Below are 21214 nucleotides of genomic sequence, written 5' to 3' on the forward strand. Positions count from 1 at the left end.
TGCAGAAGTTCCTCTTGCTCGACGAGCTTGTGAAAGCCCACGTTCCTCTTACTCAGGAGGATAAGAAAGAGGCGTCTGTGGAGATACAGGATCTCATATGCTACTGGGACAAGGTGAGTTCAGTGTGACCAGGCCCTTGAGTTATAATTTTGGAAATGCAGAAGTACAAGCTGCTATAGTGCATGAAATTTCTTTAGGAAAAAAAGGAAGTGTAGTCTGGATGTCCTGTTTCCATTTCAAAAGCATTTTAGCTCAGTCATAGTGGTTTATTTTTTATTTTTTTTGTTGGCTTCCTTATGTATTTCATCTATTGATTATTATTTATTTATTTTAATAATAGATGTATTAATTAGTGTATATGTTGTGTTAATTAGTATTGATACTTACAAGATCATGCTCAAATGAACAAATAGTTGCATGCGTGGTTCTTTACATGAACTGCTCATGAAAATGGTTTGAAAAGTTTTTTTTTTTTTAACAGTTCAGTTCTTTCATGTTAAAATTAATATATTTTCTCCCCTCTCTACTTCACAGACTCTGGATGCGCCAACTTTACAAAATGTGTCCTTTACTGTGAAGCCAGGTCAACTTCTGGCTGTTATTGGTCCTGTGGGGGCTGGAAAGGTCAGTCACAATAATTCCATTCTCTGATTTCAGTTTTCCCAGATTTGCATTTTTAAATAGAAGTGATCATGGCAGCCATGAGTGTTATTAGTTACTTATCTTCACCTCTCTCCTGCAGTCTTCTCTCCTCAGCACTGTTCTGGAGGAGCTTCCAGCAGAAAAGGGTGTGATAAAGGTCAAAGGTGAGCTGACGTATGCCTCCCAGCAGCCTTGGGTTTTTCCAGGAACCATTCGGAGCAACATACTGTTCGGAAAAGAGCTGCAGCCCCAGCGTTATGAGAGCGTCCTCAGAGCCTGTGCGCTCAAAAGGGTGAGACGTGCATTGGTTAATTCATCCATCTCACTCTTATGTACTTTCTAACCTTTTCCATCTACTTGTAAATTAAACTCTCAGTAAGATTATTTATTGTTTTCTTTTTGTAATGCATTTATTGTAACTTTAGATCAATTTAATGCAGACTTGCTAGTTTTAGTATTTGGTTGTTGCTTTAAAACTTTAACTTCACACCTTCATAAAATTTTAAATGCTATAAAACATTAACTGGACATCTTCACCACTGTAAAGCTCAAGTTGTAGTATACTAATACTGTAGTTCTTTCTGTTTTGTACAGGACATGGAGCTGCTTCCTGATGGGGATTTGACTGTGATCGGAGACAGAGGAGCAACCCTCAGTGGGGGACAGAAAGCTAGAGTCAACCTGGCCAGGTATCCCAACCTGTTAACCCTTGAAAAATCAACCATTTTTCACCTTTATTATACAAACTCGGCAATTTAATAAAACCCCTTTTCTTACCTTAACTGAAACATTGTTCTGAACAAAAAAAGATAAAAATTATATAATGTGTATAAAGCATAGAATATGCTTTCAGAAGACTGCTTCATAGACATGCTGAGGATATAGTTAAACAATGACATTTTGTAATGTGAAAAATATATGAAATGGAAAAAAATAAATAATTTCTAAATAGCAAACTAGCATATATTTTCTAATTGGAAGGAATATTTAAGAGCTAATTTATTAGTTTTTTGTACATATCTGTTACTGTCTGTGGGTTTTAGAGCTGTGTATCAGGATGCTGATATTTACCTGTTGGATGATCCTTTGAGTGCAGTGGATGCAGAAGTGGGCAGACACCTATTTGAACAGTAAGTTCATACTCTTCACTGATCCTGTTGTTTTTTTACTGTTGATCTTCATGATGTTCTTTTCCATACATTGAAAGCTTTTAGTTTTCAGGGACAGTCAAGCTCCGCAACAGGTGTATGTATGTGTGTATTAGGCATGGGTCAGTATGAGATTTTGACGGTATGATAACCTTAAGCAATAATATCACGTTTCACAGTATCATGGTATTGTTGTTACAGCAAAATGTGTTATTTTTACATGACTGGGTAAAAAAAAAAAAAACATTTTTTTTTCCACTGGACACAATATATTTTGTTTTTGAGCAACATACACAATATTAGAAACAGTACAGTTAGTTATTTTTTCTTTGATTTATTTCCTAAAAAGAAAAAAAAAAGACTGACATCTTTATTTAACCGAAATCTGTAATTACAGTTATTTAATTTTAGTTATAATTTAAATAATTTCATGTCATTTAGTTATATAATAATAATCACACACATAATTTGATTTAATAATAACCCAATTTGAAGCAAAATCAAAATGTTCTGACAAGCTTTGTGAAACTGTACTACATGCCTGAACGAAACAAACAGCAGAAGCTCTGGATGAGATGCAGATTCACACTCTGACAGCAGGAGGCGCCTCTGGAACACCAGATACAGCGTTTTCTCGGTTACCACTGTAAACAAAGCTGCGCTGAAACACTGCTTTAATATGTATACAGAGACGAGATGAAAAGAAAATACCACGTAAACTTTTCAGAAGACAGTCATCTCCCCTCAGAAACACATTCATATAAACCCCCAAATCAGTGTTGAGGATTTATTCCAATAGTTTGTGCATCATGAACAGTGAGGGATCTGCCTGCTACAGTATTTTTCTCTGTGCGTCCGTCTTCAGCGTCTCTGGCCTGTGTTAACGGGCGTTTACAGACTTAATATTTCCACATAAATTACATTTTGGAAAATTCTTGCATTGCAACACAGTTTTTGTAAGTCCAGAACATAGAGTTGCAATAAAGGCAAAAAATGGCCGGTTGCCAATCACGTAAAGGCCAAAGTATACTTTGTATACAAAGTACAAAGTATAACGTCAGCATTACATTATTTTCGTCATCAAGAGGGCTCGCGGACAGCCGTGCACCCCGTGGTACTGCGCATGTGTCGAGCTCATCCGTCCGTGCTCATCTGCGGTTGAGTATACTTTTGAAAGCTGTGAGAACACGGCTGTTTGTAAGACAGAAAGAAATGCTGAATGCGAAGTGTACCGGGGCCTTAAGTTCCAGGCGCAGCTCCTTAAGTTCGGCCATCCTACACACACGTGACCGACCGCTCGCTCGCACCAACAGGAGGAGGAGGGGTCCGTGTCACTCTCTACACTGCACTCAGCCTGAGGGATTCCTACTCTTTCAGTCTTTGAGGAGAAATGGAAAACAGCGCATACCACAGGAACGGTATAATGGAAAATATTAGTGGTTTTGAAACCATGACATTTTCAAATCGTGGTATACCTTGAAACCGGTAATCGGCCCATGCCTAGTGTGTGTGTGTGTGTGTGTATATCTCTCAAAATTAACACGTTAATGTCAAAATGAACACGTAAATAACGCATTAACGCAAATTAATTTTAACGGCACTAATTTTATTAATGCACGATTAATGCTGTGGGTATTTTCTGTTCAGGGTTTCCGCGGGTCCTTAAAAAGTTTCAAGAGGTCTTAAATTTAGTTTCATCATATTTAAAGCCATGAAAAGTCTTAAATGGTACAAGAAAGTCTTAATTATGATTTCAAGAGGTCTTAAATTTGGGGAGGAAAAGACAAAAATTGTGATATGGCTTAATGTGACGATTAAACTTTAAAAGTCGATGTTTTCATTGAATAAATATGAGTGCTGCACGTTTCAAAGTCAGCTGCTGCTCTGCTTTGTTTACAGTCGTTCCGACAGTGCCATCTGCTGGTAGATAATGAATTTACATTTTTAATAAGCCCGTCTGCTGTTTTTGTTCAGACCAATGCGATAAATAAACATACAATAAACATGCATTTGCATATAGCATCCGTATTTGTCCGTAAACATGTTGATTAGAGAAATAAAAACTTATTAGTTATTAGTTATTACTTATTAGTTAAGTATTCATTTAAGGTGCATTTAGAATAGATAAAAATGTGCGATTAAGTTGCGAGTTAACTCATGACAATCATGCGATTAAATGCCATTAAATATTTTAATCGATTGACAGCCCTATAATATATATATATATATACATACACACACACACATTTATTTAGCAAGGATGCATTACATTGATGATAATCAGAAATGTTTCTTGAGCAGCAAATCAGCATATTAGAATGATTTCTGAAGGATCATGTGACACTGAAGACTGGAGTAATGATGCTGAAAATTCAGCTTTGCGTCACAGGAATAAACTGCATTTAAAATATATTAAAATAGAAAGATGTTATTGTAAATTGTAATTATTTCACCATATTTTTTTAAAATGTTTTTTACATGTTTTTTTTTTGTTTTCTTTTTTCCAAATAAATGCAGCCTTGGTGAGCATAAGATATTTTCAAAATCAGTCAAAAATCTTACTGACTCTTACTGACTCTACAAACTTTTGAACCAAGTGAATGTTAGTGAATGTTAAGAGCACTGATTGTCCTTGCAGGTGTATTTGTGGTATCCTGAAGGAAAAGCCCAGGATCTTGGTTACTCACCAGCTGCAGTACCTGAAGGCTGCAGATCAGATCCTGGTTTTGAAGGAGGTAAGCTGTAACAGCACACACCATCTGCAATCCACCTGTGAATAAATGAGCCAAAATCACCTCATGTTGTCTTTCTCAGGGACACATGGTGGCACGTGGCACATACTCCGAACTGCAGCAATCAGGAGTGGATTTCACCTCTCTGCTGAAGAAGGACGAGGAAGAGGAGGGTGAAAAGGAAGAGGCTCCTCGCTCCCCCCGCAACCGCACCATTTCACAGAACTCCGTCCGTTCTCATTCTTCATCTGTTCTGTCTGTTAAAGATGAATCTGATCAGCTGCCGGTAAGTCTTACTTTTGGGTGAACTTTTTCTGTAACATTTGCATTTACAGCTCAGATGGGTCCATAGCTCCATCTAGTGGATGGGTGGGATGGTACTTACTGTCTGATCATACAAATAGACAGTTCCACCAAGTAAAAGTATCAAACTGTTTTTCCTCATGGGTAGGCGGAGCCTGTGCATACCATGGCCGAGGAGACACGCACTGAGGGGACCATCGGCCTTCGCATGTACTGGAAATATTTCAGAGCTGGAGCCAACGTCATTATGCTGATTTTGTTTGTTCTCCTCAACTTGCTGGCACAGGTATAAGACAGCAGTGTTATACACTGAAAGACCTCTCACTCGCAGTTACAGATTCATGCTAATGCTGTTTTCTGCTCCACAGGCTTTTTATATTCTTCATGACTGGTGGCTTTCTTACTGGTGAGTGATCTGTAATATTCCCCATATCTATGCTGCATGCAAGGTAATTTTCAAAAATCCATAATAGGGGCACTTTAAAGTGGAATAATATTTCACAGTATTCCTGTATTTATTTTTGATCAAATAGATGCATTCTTGGTGAGCATAAGATACATTTTTCAAAAACATAAATCTTAATATATATGCTATATGTTGTTATATGTTGATATATTATTTAAAGTGTACTATATTCATTAAACTGTGTATCATTTTATTTGAATATTGTTTCAATTTCAAGTCTTGTTTTTATTGCAAAGTCACTCAAAAAAGTTTTTAAAAAAGCTCAAATCATTAAAGTCGAAATCATGCTGCATCGAAAACAACACTAAGTAGTGTAGTGCATTAAGTAGACCAACTGCATTTTATTTGAACAACCTAAATAGTGCTTAATACACTAAATGGACATGATGTTCTGGTGTTTACCAGCTATCATAACGTAATAACATTGTGATTGACAGGGCCACAGAGCAGAGGAAACTGGACTTTCATTCCACTAACATCACTGCCAATGGCACAAATGGCACTAACACGAATCAAGAGCTCAACCTGGATTTCTATCTTGGCGTCTATGCAGGTATGCTCATGATCGAAGTCCGCAAAAGTACAAATGTAGACATGTTGCATGTGCCTCCCAATGGTAATGGAGATTTGTGTATCCTATGTTCATCAGGCTTAACAGGAGCCACCATCATCTTTGGCTTCATGCGCAGTCTGTTTATGTTTAACGCTCTGGTGAGCTCAGCGGAGACGTTACACAACCGCATGTTCAACAGCATCCTGAGAACCCCGGTCCGCTTCTTTGACATCAACCCCATTGGTGAGTACAAAAACACATATTCCTGAGTCTGTTTAACAAGCTTGTTTTGAAGGCAGTGTTGGAAGTGACCAGCAGAGGGCAGCACATCCTGTGAAATGTCCTTTGGGCAATTTCTCTATTCTGTGCTGTTCTTGGAAAAACCTCTGTTGATGTGCAGTTACTTCCAGAGGAAAGGAAAGTACTTCTTGTCAACAAAGAAAATCAGTTTTTCCTTCTGAAGCATCAGTGAGCTTTTGAACCTTCTGTAATAGTTGCACATGAGTCTCTCAGTCGTCCTCAGTGTGAAAAGATGGATCTCAAAATCATACAGTGATTGTTGGAAAGGGTACAAATACGCAACAGATGCTGGAAAAGAATTGGTGAGGCCTGAAGGATTTTTCTGAAGAAGAGCAGGCAGTAAAACTGTTCAGGACAAACAAGGGACTCATGAACAACTATCACAAAAAAAAAAAAAAAAAAAACGCTATGGATCATCCAACACAGTGTTAAGAATCAAGCATATGTAAACTTTTGAACAGGGTCATTTTTATAAATTCCTCTATTATTTTCTCTTGTGGACTATATGTTAATATATTTTAAGTGAAATATCTTATTCAGGTCAGTACTAAATAAAAAAAATAACATGCATTTTATATGATCCCTCTTATTCAGAAACTGCAAAGTGTTTGTAAAATTTTGACCACAACTCCAATAATAGTAAAAGCATTAATATTATGAAATGTATCTAATATTATTACAATTTTAAATTACTCTTATCTATTTGAAAATGTTTTAAAATGTAATTTATTTATGCGATGCAAAGCTGAATTTTCAGCATCATTACTCCAGTCTTCAGTGTCACATGATCCCAAAAAACAATTTTCCCAAAAAAAATTACCTACTATTATCAATGATGAAAAAAAACAGCTTCCTAATTAATATTTTTCTAGAAAGTGACATTTATTTGAAATAGCATTCGTTTGAAATCTTTTGTAATATTATAAATATCTTTACTATCATTTATGATCAATTTAATGCATCCTTACTGAATAGAAGTATTATTATTATTATTATTATAAGTACTGCTTTTGAGCGGTAGTGTATGACTTAAATTTAAGTTAAAAGTAATGGCCAACACATCCAAAAAGTTTTTATGTACAAAACATAGCTTGAATGTATTAAAATACAATAGGCTTAAAATCTCAATACTTAGATTATTTCTAATTAAAATAACTACACATGGTATTTGGAGAAGTCCTAATATGTGTTGTGTTATTACATGCTATCACCTTGGTACTATGCGGTAGGGTAAAAAAGAAAAAAATTATGTTTTTGTTAGTGTATATTGCTTTTTTGCTTTTGTAGGGATTGGGTACCATGTTCAAAAACCCTGAAAGGATCATGGTACATGTTCAAACAAAACATACATTTTGCTTCTTATTTACCAGTGTGTGTTTCCCCTTTGTAAGGATTGCAGTTATTAAACATCATTGAACATTTATGTCCACTGTCCAAATATTTCCTTAATTTAGTGCTTATGGGTAACTATTGCTTATAAATATATTTGTTAAAAAATATTTGACTGACTTTGGCTGTTTTAAAATGATTTCCAGACTTCCTGAGTGAAGGAGCACATAGAAAAGAAAGGGGACTGGTGTGCTTTCAATGATGTTTGCCCTAGATTTGAGTGTTTACTCTGGAGTGTTGAGTAAACGGCAGCGTTTGAGCTCTTTGCTCATGCAGGGATGTATATTAGCTGTGTTGAGTGTGAAGTGTTTGGATTGAAGTGCAGGTGTGTGTGAAGTCAAATCTTCAGCTCTCACTGGCTGTTTTGTCTTCCCTGTTCCTCTTGTGTTTATCTCAGGAAAATTATGCTCTAGACTGATAAGTCATGGAGCATGAATCTGAGCTGTAGCCTTTTAGAATGGTTTATTTATTTATTTATTTATTTTTATTGCACCTTATTTGCAGTAATATTTGTCCTATGTAAGTAAAGTCTATTTATTTTATTTATTTATTTTATTTTTATTTTTTTGGTGGTAACTTCAAATGGTATCTCCAAATAATCATAATTTAATAATCATATTTATTTAAATATATATAAAATATAAAATAAACATATGAATTATACTAAGTTTTATTATACAATTAATCAAAAGAAAATGTATTATTATATTATATTATATTTTATTAAATTATATTATATTATATTATATTATTTTATATTATATTATATTACATTACAGTGATAATGGTGGTCAGCATTTGAACGTGCAGGACAAAGTCGCCTGGTATAGCCAGTATAATGCAGTTTCTTCTCGCCTTCTAAAGAGCAAACAGCAGACCTGGGTTCTGTGTGATTGAGGGTTGCTTATCGGGGTGTTACTATTGATAACATGAGCAAAAGAGCATTTACTATAGTCTCAAAAGTCTAATAGATAATTTTATGGCTGCCGAAGAGTCAGTTGGAGCCCTTTTTCACGATACTGTTATCAGCAGTGCACCCACGGGGCACAATTACAGCAGGAGGCACTCATAGAAATCACATCACTTTGTGGAAACTTTTATGGCTGGAATAAGCGTGTGATGTGGATTAGTTGACACAACTACTGTATCCTGTGTCTCTGCGCTCTAGTCTTTTTCATTGGTAATCTATGGTCTCTGGTAATAAAGAATGGTTAACGCTAGTGGGTGTTTATGTTGTATGCCAGTTCTTTGGGACTTGTAATCTAAGCATGATTGGCCATAAACATTTCTGACAAATGACAAACAGATATCCAGCATGGTGCCATTGTTGATTGAGTTCTCCTCTGTTTGTTTAATCTGCCATTTATTATCCTTCCAGTCATTCAAATCATGGGTTAAAGGCCTTTATGGCCAGAATTTATCATAGCCAGTTAGATAAGAAGTAAACGGCAAAATGGGATTGCTATTGTTAAAATAATTCAACAGAAAAGTTTGCAATGCACGTCACTGACAGCATTTCAGCTTGTTTTTTAATTAGTGCTGCTTTCGTCACTATTACGGAATAAGAGTGTCCAAGATAAAGAAATGGAGAGATATTAAAACAAATCTTGTCTCTTGTTGAAATGTTAAAATCTTTCTATTTATGTTGGTTTTATATGGTTTTGAAAAACTCATTTACAATTTTTGAGAAAAGTAGAAATTTTATTCCAAAAATGTGGTATAACCATCAAATATGAAGTAATAACAGAGAAAATAAGCATTATTTATCATTATTTTTAATTAAAATGTTTTTAAATGTATTTTTGAAGGTTTCAAGAAGTTTTTTTTACAGATAGCTTGAATAATTAGTTCATTAAATATCATTAATTTTTTATCATTTTATTAAAATATCATAAGTGATTAAAAAAGGCAGTTTAGAGAGACTTATTGACTTTAATTAATTTATTTGTAATTTTGTTTTAATTTATTTATTTACAGTATTTATTGCATTTTAAAAAGGCTTTTTAAATATTAATTAACAGTGAAGCATTTTTCATCATTTTCTTCTTTCTTGTTTTCAGTCTTGTTAAATCTAGTTAAATGGTATGGTATCGTGCAATGATCTGAAAGCTGATTGTTCTCTGAATGGCTTTTCCCTTGACATTTCAGGAAGAATCCTCAACCGGTTCGCCAAAGACATCGGCCACCTTGATTCCTTACTTCCGTGGACATTTGTAGATTTTATCCAGGTACGTTTTGCAGCGCAGTGTCTGTTAAACACCACATAATATGCACATGCTGACGTGGCTGGATCAGAACACCCATCACTTGTGGCCATATGCATTATTCGCTCTGGTGAACCAAGTGTTGTAGACCAACAACATATTGTGGCTTTTTCCCTGGCAAATGACAATGTGGTCAGTACGTTGGTGACAGGCGTCACTTTATGTGCTCAGAACACTATTGTCTGAAACTTGACAGACTGAGTGGAAGTACAATAGTCTTTCATTTAAGGAGCTTTTCATTGTGCGGGGCAGCAGAATCCTCCTTGTTCTCTCTTAAGATGAGAAAACTCTGCAGTCACTTAGCCTTTCCCACAATCCTCTCTCACTGTTGGTTCCCTTTAGTGTGACAGCAAAGTCAGCATGCATTGTTGAATAGTTCCTAAAGAATTGGTGCCTTTAAGATGGAATGATCAGACTTACAAGATGAAAGCCTCTATATAATTTAAGGAAGCATGGAGGAAGTTAATATCATTTGTGCTTTGTTTTATGTGTTTAGTGAAAGTTGAGATGTAGGAAACATTGCCCAACGTGTTCATTTTTATTTTGAGTAAAATCGCTTAAACATGCATCATGTCACATTGTGATTACAGGTTAGGAACCTGTAAATGGGCGGTTCCCAGAAGAATTGTAGAAAATATATATTGTGTGCAGGATTATGACTCATTGCATTTGCCAAATGGGCGGTTTACGCCAGCAGTTCTCTTTTTAACATGATGTCGGTGAATATATTTCCTCTTGTACATCTGATGTAATGTCAACATTTTACATTTCAAGTTTCCGAAGGTTTTAGGAACTGAACGTTCCTCAAAGTTCCCGCTCTTTTTAACTAATGAGTTTGTAATACATTGTTTATGATTTACTGCATAAGGATTAAAGATAAGGTTTTTTTTTTTTTTTCAAATATATTTTACTCGCAATTTCTAGCGATTAAAATATTTTAGAGATTTAAATCACTAGAATGTGTATATTCATTCTCATAGATTTTTAAGATTGTATTAATTTTTTATTACTTTTCCACACTTTTAAAATTAGGCTACTTCATACAGTATATCCAGGTTTTTCAAGACTGTTGGGGGGGGGGGGGGTAAAAACATTAGTTAAGGTGGAACAACAATTAAGAAATATCTTGATTTTTAGTTGCCCCCTATAGTGGGCCCCGGCCTCTGGAGTCAAAACCACTGGGATACATGAAGTATATGCAATATACTGTATTCCGTAATGTAATGCACTCGACTTGACCCCATCTTCCATTTATTGTGTAATGATTGAACCGTAAATAATATCTATTATTTTTAACATTGTTTGGATTACCAAACAGGTATTTTAACAAAAAATTGATTTAATTACAAATTGCTGATGAAGCGACCAAAGCGGTTTCTGTGTTAAAGAAGGGAGATTGACTATGACGCTTCTGAGGTTCTTCTGCATGTCGAGTCCCAAACTCACAAGCAAAGTAATGCTTTTGTCAGTTTCTGTGCCACCGTAGTCTGTGGTCATTCCAACACTTAACCTTAAGTTATTAACACGGTTTAGGGTAAGAGCAGGGGATTATGGGTAATTTAAATGAGATCTCACTCAGAAAGTGTGGAGTCATGCTGTCCTGGCAGTCTGACTGTTTTTCTTCCGTGTTCTTTGATAAATGTTTGTGGTCAAATGGAGCAACCAAAACCACTAAGTGCTATAATGACCCAGCAGTCAACAGTTGTGACGCAGTGTTTCTACAGCTCACTTATTTTATTTATTTGTTTATTTTATAAATGTGTTTATTTTTAACTTTAAATGAATTACATGTATTTATTTTAATTGGGATTATGTATATCTCTCCCTCTTTTGTGCTTTTTTTATTCACTGCAGGTGTTTCTGCAAATCATTGGAGTCGTCGCTGTGGCGTCTTCCGTCATCCCTTGGATCCTGATTCCTGTTCTTCCTCTGTTGATCAGCTTCCTGTTTCTACGGCGCTACTTCCTGCGGACATCACGAGACGTCAAGCGGATTGAATCCACTAGTGAGTGTCTTCAGTTTTCTATTGTCAAATCTGAGAATATTATTATTATATAATGTTTCTTCAGGGCATCTTTGCTGTGTGTCTTGAAAGTTTAGTGAGTCTGGTCTTGATGGCTGTGTGTATTTTGCGTTCTTCCAGCTCGAAGTCCTGTATTCTCTCATCTGTCATCCTCACTGCAAGGCCTCTGCACCATTCGTGCCTTTAAAGCTGAGGAAAGGTTTCAGCAAACGTTTGATGCCCATCAAGATCTGCACTCAGGTCGGTAAAAAAATGGGCCACTTGCAGGACTCAGATTAGCTGTTGACTTTAATAATGTGTTGTTTAAAATGTTCTGTGTACTCCGGCAGAGGCCTGGTTCCTGTTCTTGACCACTTCACGCTGGTTTGCAGTGCGTTTGGATGGAATGTGTTCGGTGTTTGTGACCATCACAGCCTTCGGATGTCTTCTTCTTAAAGACAGTGAGATACCCATAGCATACACACTACTAACCAAAACGCAATGCTTAAGAGGTTTTTACAGTGACAGTGCACTGAATCCTGAGTACTGGAGCAACCCAGGCTGCACTTGGAGGAGAAATATTATACATGCATTTTATACATTTCAGAAATATCTGTGAAAATTAACCACTATCATTGGAAAATGCATATACACATAATTATGAATACATTACTCTATATATATATATATATATATATATATATATATATATATACATACATACATACTAGAGATGCGCAAATGTATCGGCCAATAATTGGTATCGACCGATAAAAGATAAAAGTAATTTCTTTTCCCACAAACTTTTAAATGGTTGTTATGTATTGTTTTGTTTTTCTTAAGTGTAATTTAATTTATTCCATATGAAGGTTGAAGTGACAATGTCATAATTTTGATAAAATTTAAAAAGAGAAAATCAAATACATGACACATTTGGGTTAAGGATGGTCTGGTAAGCAATTGTTTCCTTTGAAAGTGAAAATGTTTCAGGTGTGACGTGGGACATTCCATGTCTCAGGAATTAATAGTCTTTTATCATCAGTTGGCCAAATTTGATTTGAAACAATGATTTATTAATTTTTATTTTTCACTGTAGGGGGAACATCCTTATAGGAGGTTTAGATCAACTTTGTTTCACATCCATATATTGATGCCAGATAAATGTCTTTTTTTTTTTTTTTTTTTGAGACCAGTTTGTGAAAAGATTGTGTCTGGTCCTCACAGGTATGAAGGCGGGAGATGTGGGACTGGCTTTGTCTTATGCAGTCACCCTAATGGGAATGTTCCAGTGGGGCGTTAGACAGAGTGCTGAGGTGGAGAACATGGTAAAAACTTAATATCTGAATTTACTGAATATTCCAATGCATTTACACTACCGTTCAAACATTTAGGGACTGTAAAATGATGTTCTCCAAGGCTGTATTCATTTAATAAAAAAATACAGAAAATCTGTAAATTTGTGAAATATTATTATACTTTAAAATAGCTTTTTCTATTGTAATATATTTTAAAAAGTAATTTATTCTTGTGATGTAAAGTTGAATTCTCAGCATCGTTACTGCAGTCTTCAGTGTCACATGATCCTTCAGAAATCAGTCAAATATGCTGATTCACTGTTCAAGACATATTTCTTATTATCAGTGTTGAAAACAGTTGTGCTGCTTAATATTTTTGTGTAAAAAATATTTATTTGAAATAGAAATAGCAGTGTAAAAGTCTTCACGCTTTTGATCAATTTAATACATCCTTGCTGAAAAAAAAAGGTTAATTTCTAAAAATCTTATTGACCCAAGTCTTTTGAATGGTAGTGTACCTCCTCCTTGCCTACTGATCTGGTGCTTATTTTACTTGATGCTCATAGATTTGTTCAAAGTGTAGATGGGTACCAACAACATTTAGCATCATAAATGTCCTCCACATAATTATTCTAACTTAAAAACTCTGAATTATGAACCTGAATTGAACGTACTAATATATGCTTGTTTTATTTAATACTTCAAAGAACTGAAAGTACAGTGCTTATTGGGAGTATTGAATTGTTAGCTTAACAACATACTAATCAATAGGAAGCACAATTTCTGTGATGTGTGTGCAAGTTGCTGCCTATATAGAGCATCTCAGCTCTGTCAGCTGTGAAGTTCCTTGAAGGTTGATGCACAGTGTAAGGCTTTCTGCCTTCAAAGGCAGCTGCCTGTGTAGAAACAGAGCTAAATTGATTTGTTTTAAATCTACCCGACAAGGTAGACCCTTCACCCCCTCATAAATTGATTTGCTTTCGTGAATAATGTGTCCTTCTAGATGACATCAGTGGAGAGAGTTGTCGAATACACAGAGCTAGAAAGTGAAGCACCTTGGGAAACCCAAAAACGCCCCCCTCCCGACTGGCCAAATCGGGGCCTGATAACCTTCGACAAGGTCAACTTCTCCTACAGCTCTGATGGACCTGTCGTCCTCAAGAACATCTCGGCCATGTTCAGACCCAGAGAGAAAGTGAGTCCGGCGCCGCCGCTCCAGAACCTCATGTGAGTCTGTCAGGACGCATGCAGTAATGTTTTTTGCTCTGCATCGATCAGGTTGGAATCGTTGGTCGGACCGGTGCTGGAAAAAGCTCCCTGATTTCAGCACTGTTCCGTCTGATGGAGCCAGAGGGTAAAATCATTGTGGACGGAGTCTTGACCTCAGAGATCGGCCTGCATGACCTCCGCCAGAAGATGTCGATCATCCCACAGGACCCCATGCTGTTCACGGGAACCATGAGGAAGAACCTGGACCCCTTCAGCCAGCACTCAGACCATGACTTATGGAAAGCTCTGGAAGAGGTGAACACGCGCACACTCCTTGTAACAGAGAGCTGCAGGGTGCCGGATGTATTTTTGTAGGCCAAAACCCACAAACAAGCATTTTACAACTTTTAGTTCCATCGTCCCAAAGTCAGTGGGTTTTTTAATGGTTAAATGCCTGAAATAAGATCTGTGGTGAATAGATATCTCAAGATATCTTCATATTTTATTCTACAACATGAAATACATCAGTAAAACCTCACTTCATTAATAATTGTAAGCTTTTACTGGTCTTGAACATTGCTAAGATGTGGTCAAATGGGACTACAGAGGTCGTCGAGATGTTAAACATCACATCGAACAGGTGAACTCACTCACTCACTAGTCGCTTTCTCAGCACCATTGAGTTTATAATCCCACTCTTGCAAACTATAGTAACTCAAAGTTTCAGGGATTTTGTTTTTTTTTAAATAAAGACTGAAAGAGTTGGAAGAGTAGTGATGGTGAAGCCTACCTTTAGGTTTTTACTTTTACTTTTTTTTTTTTTATAGATCTTGGTCAAATGGGTCCATAAGTCCATTTTCTGATGTGAAGTTCCCTCAGTAGATTTATATGATGATTATAGATGTAATACATTATTAAGCAATCTCAAAGTCCAGCTCTTGGAGTGACTCTGTGCTTTGTTTGCTCAAAGGTCCAGCTGAAGGCTGCTGTGGAGGAGTTACCTAATAAACTGGAGACCGAACTGGCCGAGTCTGGATCAAACTTCAGCGTGGGTCAGCGGCAACTCGTCTGTCTAGCTCGGGCCATTCTGAGGAAGAACCGGATTCTCATTATTGATGAGGCCACTGCAAATGTGGACCCTCGGTGAGTCCTTTACCTAGCTACCTTTGACTTGGCTCTGAGGCTGCTGAAGGAACTCTATAAGAGAACAGAAATGTATGTGTTCTACAGGACGGACGAGCTGATCCAGAAAACCATCCGTGACAAGTTTAAGGAGTGCACCGTCCTCACCATCGCACACAGACTCAACACCATCATAGACAGTGACCGCATCCTGGTGAGTGCAGAGATGCATAACGCATTCAGGTCCATTTAGACCTGGAAGAATCTTTTCAAATGAGCCAAGGCTATCTAAACACACATTTAATTTACATCATTTTATAACCAAAAAAAAAAAAAAAAAGGTCAATTTTAACCCAAACATCAGCTGAAGCTTTACTATTTAGATTAGTCTCAAAGATGCTTTAGTAATATATATTAAGCCTCTTTCCCATATTTCATTAATATTCAACTGATTTAATTGATTAAAAATATATAGAAATAGAATGATTATAATTGTAAATGTTTTGGAGAAATGTTGAGGTTTTTTTTGTTTTTTTTTTAGAAAGTGAATTTGTTGGTTTCGTAAATTTGGACTGTGTGTTTCAAATAATGATAACATTTCTCCTGAATATAACAGAAATACTGTTCTGGTATCACAGTTGTTGTTTTTTGTAGTTCTTGTAAAATTTAAATTTCAAAGAGTTTCTAAATTTTATTTTTTATTAAAAACTTAAAAAGGGGTAAATGTAGCAATAACTTGGTAGTAATATGGTAATAAAAAGCATTCAAAACTGAATTTTTTGTGGATTCATTGATTGAGGAGTTAATAATCAGATACAATATGGTTTTAACTGAAAAAAAAAATGAAGTTATGAAATCATATATAGGTTTTGAATGCATTACAAGAGTTAAAGGCCCCAGTAAAAATAAATAAATAAACAGTTCTGTTTTATTAATTAAAATTAGATCTTTTATCATTCCAAACCTGCATGGTTCTTCAGTGAAATTCGAAAGATATAGTTTTCATGCTGCTTTTTACCATACAACAAAACTATATATTAGGACCTAGTGTATATACCAGGAGCCATCAAGCTCAAAAAAGGACAAAACGGCACAATAAATTTAGCATTAAATACCACAAAGTACTTTTATGGTTCTTTCTGTATATGCTTTATATTACATGATCAGAAACTACACTAGTTTTATGAAACCTAAATGCACATCACAGAAGCAGTTTCTTCATTTTGAGTTGGACATGATGAAAGCAATCTCTTGCAGTTTGGTGAATAGATCCAACAACTATGAATGATTCATTCAGTCAGCGAGTTCTTTTTGTTTGATTCATTAAAAAAAAACAGCTCATATGAGTCATTCATTCAGGAATTTTCTTCAGTTAACAGCTCCAAATTTTACCAAAATCATTTGGCTCTAGTGTTTATTTTTTGGAACAAGTACTCGGTCCTAAAAGGGAGGCATCAAAAACAGACGTCTGTTTTTCTCGCAGGTTCTGGATGCAGGTCGAATCCAGGAGTACGACGCCCCCCATGTTCTCCTACAGAACCAGAACGGGATCTTCTACAAGATGGTGCAGCAGACGGGAAAGGCAGAAGTGGCCTCGCTGCTGCAGACCGCCAAACAGGTGAGCAGAGCACAGGAGAGCGGGTTAATATTGATCATTACACGGCTCTGTGGAATACTTGATTCTGATTGGTCAGTCGCGACATTCCGAGGTATGTTATCCCTGGATAACAACTTGTAAAAGCTAATAACACAGGCTCATCCGGGTAACAGCAGTCGGCGCTGTACTCTTGCCTAAACTATTTTTGTTCTTGGTGGAAGCTTTGCGTTTGTTTAGCTAATAAAATATTAAAACTCAATTCAAAATAATGTACAATTATTTAATTATCTCATCCTGGTATCGCGGACTCGCTCTCGTTTCATACAAACGCAGCTGCTGCTATTCTGCTACGATTGTTTTGTACGCTGTAATGGATTATAAGATAACTAATAAACTGGTAAGGTTTTAAAACATTTTCATCTTAATTATTTTAATTGCTTTTATTATTTTGTGGTGAAATGTTGTCATGACTGCACCGTTTCCCTTAAATGTCCGTTTAGTTTGAATTTGCCGTTTGCTCGCAACTGCTGTCTTCACAGAAGCTTTGCGTTCAGATATTTCAACTCAAATCAATATTAATAAGCGGGTCCTTATAACCATGTTGCAATTAGCCGTGTAAAACCCACCACAACCGGCTCCATATAAACCATCCCTTACTTACACAGAAAGAACAACCGGCTGGATGTACATTATCCCTTACTTGTACCGCCCTGTCAGATCGCCAAATATGTGCCCACATGTACCTGTGACAGAAGCCCAGGCCTTTGTGCTGTCAGTCAGTATTAGATTCCCCCTCCTCAGCGGCATGTTGTTCTCCCTTCGGATCGGGTTCCTCTCCGCCTCCCTCAGCCGGTGAGCTCATTCTCCTCGCCGGCCCCGCTGGAGCTGACCGCCGGGGCTTCAAGCACACATCTACCTGATATCAGACCACTCCACCATTGTGCGCTCTGAATGCCGGCTCAATTGAGGGTATATCTGATAGTGTGGCCAACTGTTTGTCGGCCATGCTTTGTGTTGTTGGGACTTTTCTCTGTGTGTCTGCGGGGGGTGGGGGGGGCGCGAACACCAGGTGCTTTTTCTTCTTTTTGTCTTTATGCTCATTGTTAGCCATGGGTGCTTTTAAATACAATGAGAGGTTTTGATTACTGCATAAGAATGATATTAAATAAGAGGGGATTTTTACTTCCATTCAGCCTGCTGTGTTCCGTCCCCTGTGTTTAGAAAAGCATTGTCGGGGAAGGTTTGGGAACAGAGTGACACCTTTCATCCATTTCCAGGTCTCATTAAAGGGTCACACACTACTGGTCAAAAAGTTTGGAGTGATTAGGATTTTTAATGTCCTTGAAAGAAGTCTCCTATGCTCATCAAGGCTGCATTTATTTGATCAAAAATACAGTAAGAACAGTTACATTGTGAAATATTATTAAAATTTTAATATACTTTAAAATGCAATTTATTCCTGTGATGCAAAGCTGAATTTTCAGCATCATTACTCCAGTCTTCAGTGTCACATAACCCTTCAGAAATCATTTTAATATGCTGATTGGCTGCTCAAGAAACATTTCTTATGTTTAGTATTGGTGTTAAAAAGTTAAAATGAAAGGGTTTTGCTGCTTAATATTTATGTGGACACCGTGATACACTACCATTAAAAGAATAAAAATAAACAAAATTAATACTTTTATTTGCATTTAATTGATCAAAAGTGACAGACAAATTATATTGTTGGGGAAAAAAATTCTAATTGCTGTTCTTTCGATCTTTCTATTCATCAAAGAATCCTGAAAAAAAAGTATCATCATTTTCATAAAAATTTCCGCAAAAACTATTTCAACATAAATTATAAAATTTATATTAAAAAAAAAATTAAATTATAAAAAAAATTATAAAATACAATTAAAAAAAACATTATTAATAATTGGACGAATCCATATATTAGAATGATTTCTGAAGGGTCATGTGACACTGAAGACTGGAGTAATGATGCTGAAAATTCAGCTTTGCATCGCAGGAATAAATTGCATTTAAAAATCTATTAAAAGAGAAAACTTGTTTTATTTTTGAATTTTGAATATGTCACAATAATAGTTTTTATTATATTTTATGATCATGTAAATGCACCCTTGCTGAGCATGAGACTTTAAAAAAATATTGAATTATTCCATATTTTTGACCATTACTGTACATCACACTAACCGTGTTCTCTCTCTCTTTTCTTTTACAGGCGTACATGAACCGCAGTCCAGTCCACCAGCTCAACGGCTTCGCCACCACAGACGATGGCAGCTTGATTATTTTCGAGACTGCTTTATAACAGCCCGTGAAGTGCCTGATGTACACAGCGCACAGCTACGCCCAGCAACGGACACAAGTTCTGCCTCCTCGCCCCAAAACTCCAGGCTGAGCGGAGCTGGAGACGCGTACATGTGCTCAACACTCAACGTTCACACCAGAGAGGACAGAGCTGCAATCACACCAGAGGACTTTATACACCAGCCTTCAGATTTCTCCAGTATGACGGCGATAGGCTAGAGATTGTACACCACTTTATATTATGATTATTAATATGTGCCTTAATGTGTAAGTGTAGTGCCAGGACTGCTAGGGGCCAAAGAAATAGCTTGCCTTTGCTCAAATAAAAGTATGCTATGAGCTAGACTAATTTAGTTTTCCCAGTGCCTTTATACTACATGGCTGCTGATTTCTACAGCAACTGTAAGGTCTTATAAATATTAAGACAATATTGTACTGAGAGGGCTCTAAAAAGTAATCAAAAACAGCATCTGTTTTTGTTTATTTATTATTATTTGTGATTGTGACATCTAATCATATAATCAAAAAAGAACCACTTTTCAGAGAATTGCTGGATAATCATTCTGTAATGCTGTATTGTTTCTTGGGCAAAGAAATCTTGCGCAAAAGTCCTTGTGCAATACAAACAAGGCTGAACTTTACTTTTGTGTTTAATGTGGCCGTTAAATGTAATTCTGTCCCTGATTCTCTCGAGCTTTTAGAAAAGTGATTATTTTTATGAGTTTGTTGTGAATCTGTGAGAACGAAAGGGATGCTGCACACAGGCACAGACACCAGTAGCTTTTCTCTGCTGCTCATTGTCTTGTATTTTTTGGAATGTTACCGTCTTTTTATGGTTTGATTTTTGATTTAAGGAGAGGAGAGAAAGTTGCAGTACCAGCTACAAATTTTTTTGTCAAATGCAGTTTAGCCCAACAACTGAATTCAGTGTTTTTTAACTTCTTGGTTATTTGTTTGAGGATTAAGTTAATGTTTGTTCTTGTATCCCGTCTGGGTTTGTGTTCTGTTTAAATTGACAACATGGACTCTGCTGGTTGGAAGAATCAGTGTTTACTGTTCAAAAGTCAAAAGTACATTTTGTATTATTTATAAATATTATTTTCAAAAATATGAAGCTTGAACTGTGCTGATTTAATGAAAAGAGCTTTTTTAAGTGCATACTTAATTTCTACTGTTTCATATATATATATATATACTGTATATATAAATCGCACTAGATGAACATGTTAAATTGACAACCCTAATCATGTCACAGGGCTTAGTATGTTATCCTAACCTTCATTTCCATATGGATTGATTACAGCTGGAAAAACCCCCTGTATTCCAATAACAGGGAGTAGAAAAAAAACCTTGTCACTTTACATCCCGCTCCATAATGTCTTTAAGATTTGGTGCCGGAGGTGACAGCAGGTATTTGTTTACAGTCTGTCATCGGTGTCCCATGGTGTTTTGAGACTGTTATGTTAGTGCATAAAGGAATTAACCTGAAGGCAAAATCCTGGATTGACTGAGAACAAGAGGCGATGTGTTAGGCAAGCAGGCATCGAATCACAGCCTCTTGTCCTCAACATTTGTGGCTTTGTCTGTAATCGTAACCATCCTCTCTGGAGTGTAAGCGATACTGTAGACCTTTCTCCTCCTGGATGGACAAACAAAAGTGTGAGATCTTTGCAGTAGATGATCCTATTGTGTTCAGTTCAAAGGTGTGCACAAGAAGGAATGCTTGCCTTTACTTCTTCATTGAAAAAGCACTTTCAATACACTCTGGTAATGCGTAAAAATTGAGAGAAGATATGAAAGGATAGCCAGATCCATTATTATGGGAGATATGTGGTATGCTTCCCTTACAGTGATGATCTCATGGCAACACACACAAACA

General features: G+C 36.4%; 1 protein-coding gene across 1 annotated transcript in view; it reads left to right on the forward strand.

Moving 5' to 3' along the window:
• The window catches only part of LOC109055432 (ATP-binding cassette sub-family C member 4-like), a 33636-nt gene extending 13191 nt beyond the window's left edge, over window positions 1–20445 (forward strand). Inside the window, exons 9-30 of the mRNA XM_042757716.1 lie at window positions 6–113; window positions 535–624; window positions 743–934; window positions 1237–1331; window positions 1686–1772; window positions 4429–4525; window positions 4605–4808; window positions 4974–5111; window positions 5194–5231; window positions 5729–5844; window positions 5941–6087; window positions 9682–9761; window positions 11652–11802; window positions 11941–12060; window positions 12150–12260; window positions 13024–13124; window positions 14098–14289; window positions 14373–14618; window positions 15274–15446; window positions 15534–15639; window positions 16909–17043; window positions 19247–20445. Of these exons, the coding sequence (XP_042613650.1) occupies window positions 6–113; window positions 535–624; window positions 743–934; window positions 1237–1331; window positions 1686–1772; window positions 4429–4525; window positions 4605–4808; window positions 4974–5111; window positions 5194–5231; window positions 5729–5844; window positions 5941–6087; window positions 9682–9761; window positions 11652–11802; window positions 11941–12060; window positions 12150–12260; window positions 13024–13124; window positions 14098–14289; window positions 14373–14618; window positions 15274–15446; window positions 15534–15639; window positions 16909–17043; window positions 19247–19336 (2817 nt within the window). The 3' untranslated portion in view covers window positions 19337–20445. The remainder of the gene's footprint in view (window positions 1–5; window positions 114–534; window positions 625–742; window positions 935–1236; window positions 1332–1685; window positions 1773–4428; window positions 4526–4604; window positions 4809–4973; window positions 5112–5193; window positions 5232–5728; window positions 5845–5940; window positions 6088–9681; window positions 9762–11651; window positions 11803–11940; window positions 12061–12149; window positions 12261–13023; window positions 13125–14097; window positions 14290–14372; window positions 14619–15273; window positions 15447–15533; window positions 15640–16908; window positions 17044–19246) is intronic.
• Window positions 20446–21214: the final 769 nt, after the last annotated feature.

This window comes from Cyprinus carpio, chromosome A6, assembly GCF_018340385.1.
Source record: "Cyprinus carpio isolate SPL01 chromosome A6, ASM1834038v1, whole genome shotgun sequence".
Taxonomy (NCBI): Eukaryota; Metazoa; Chordata; class Actinopteri; order Cypriniformes; family Cyprinidae; genus Cyprinus; species Cyprinus carpio.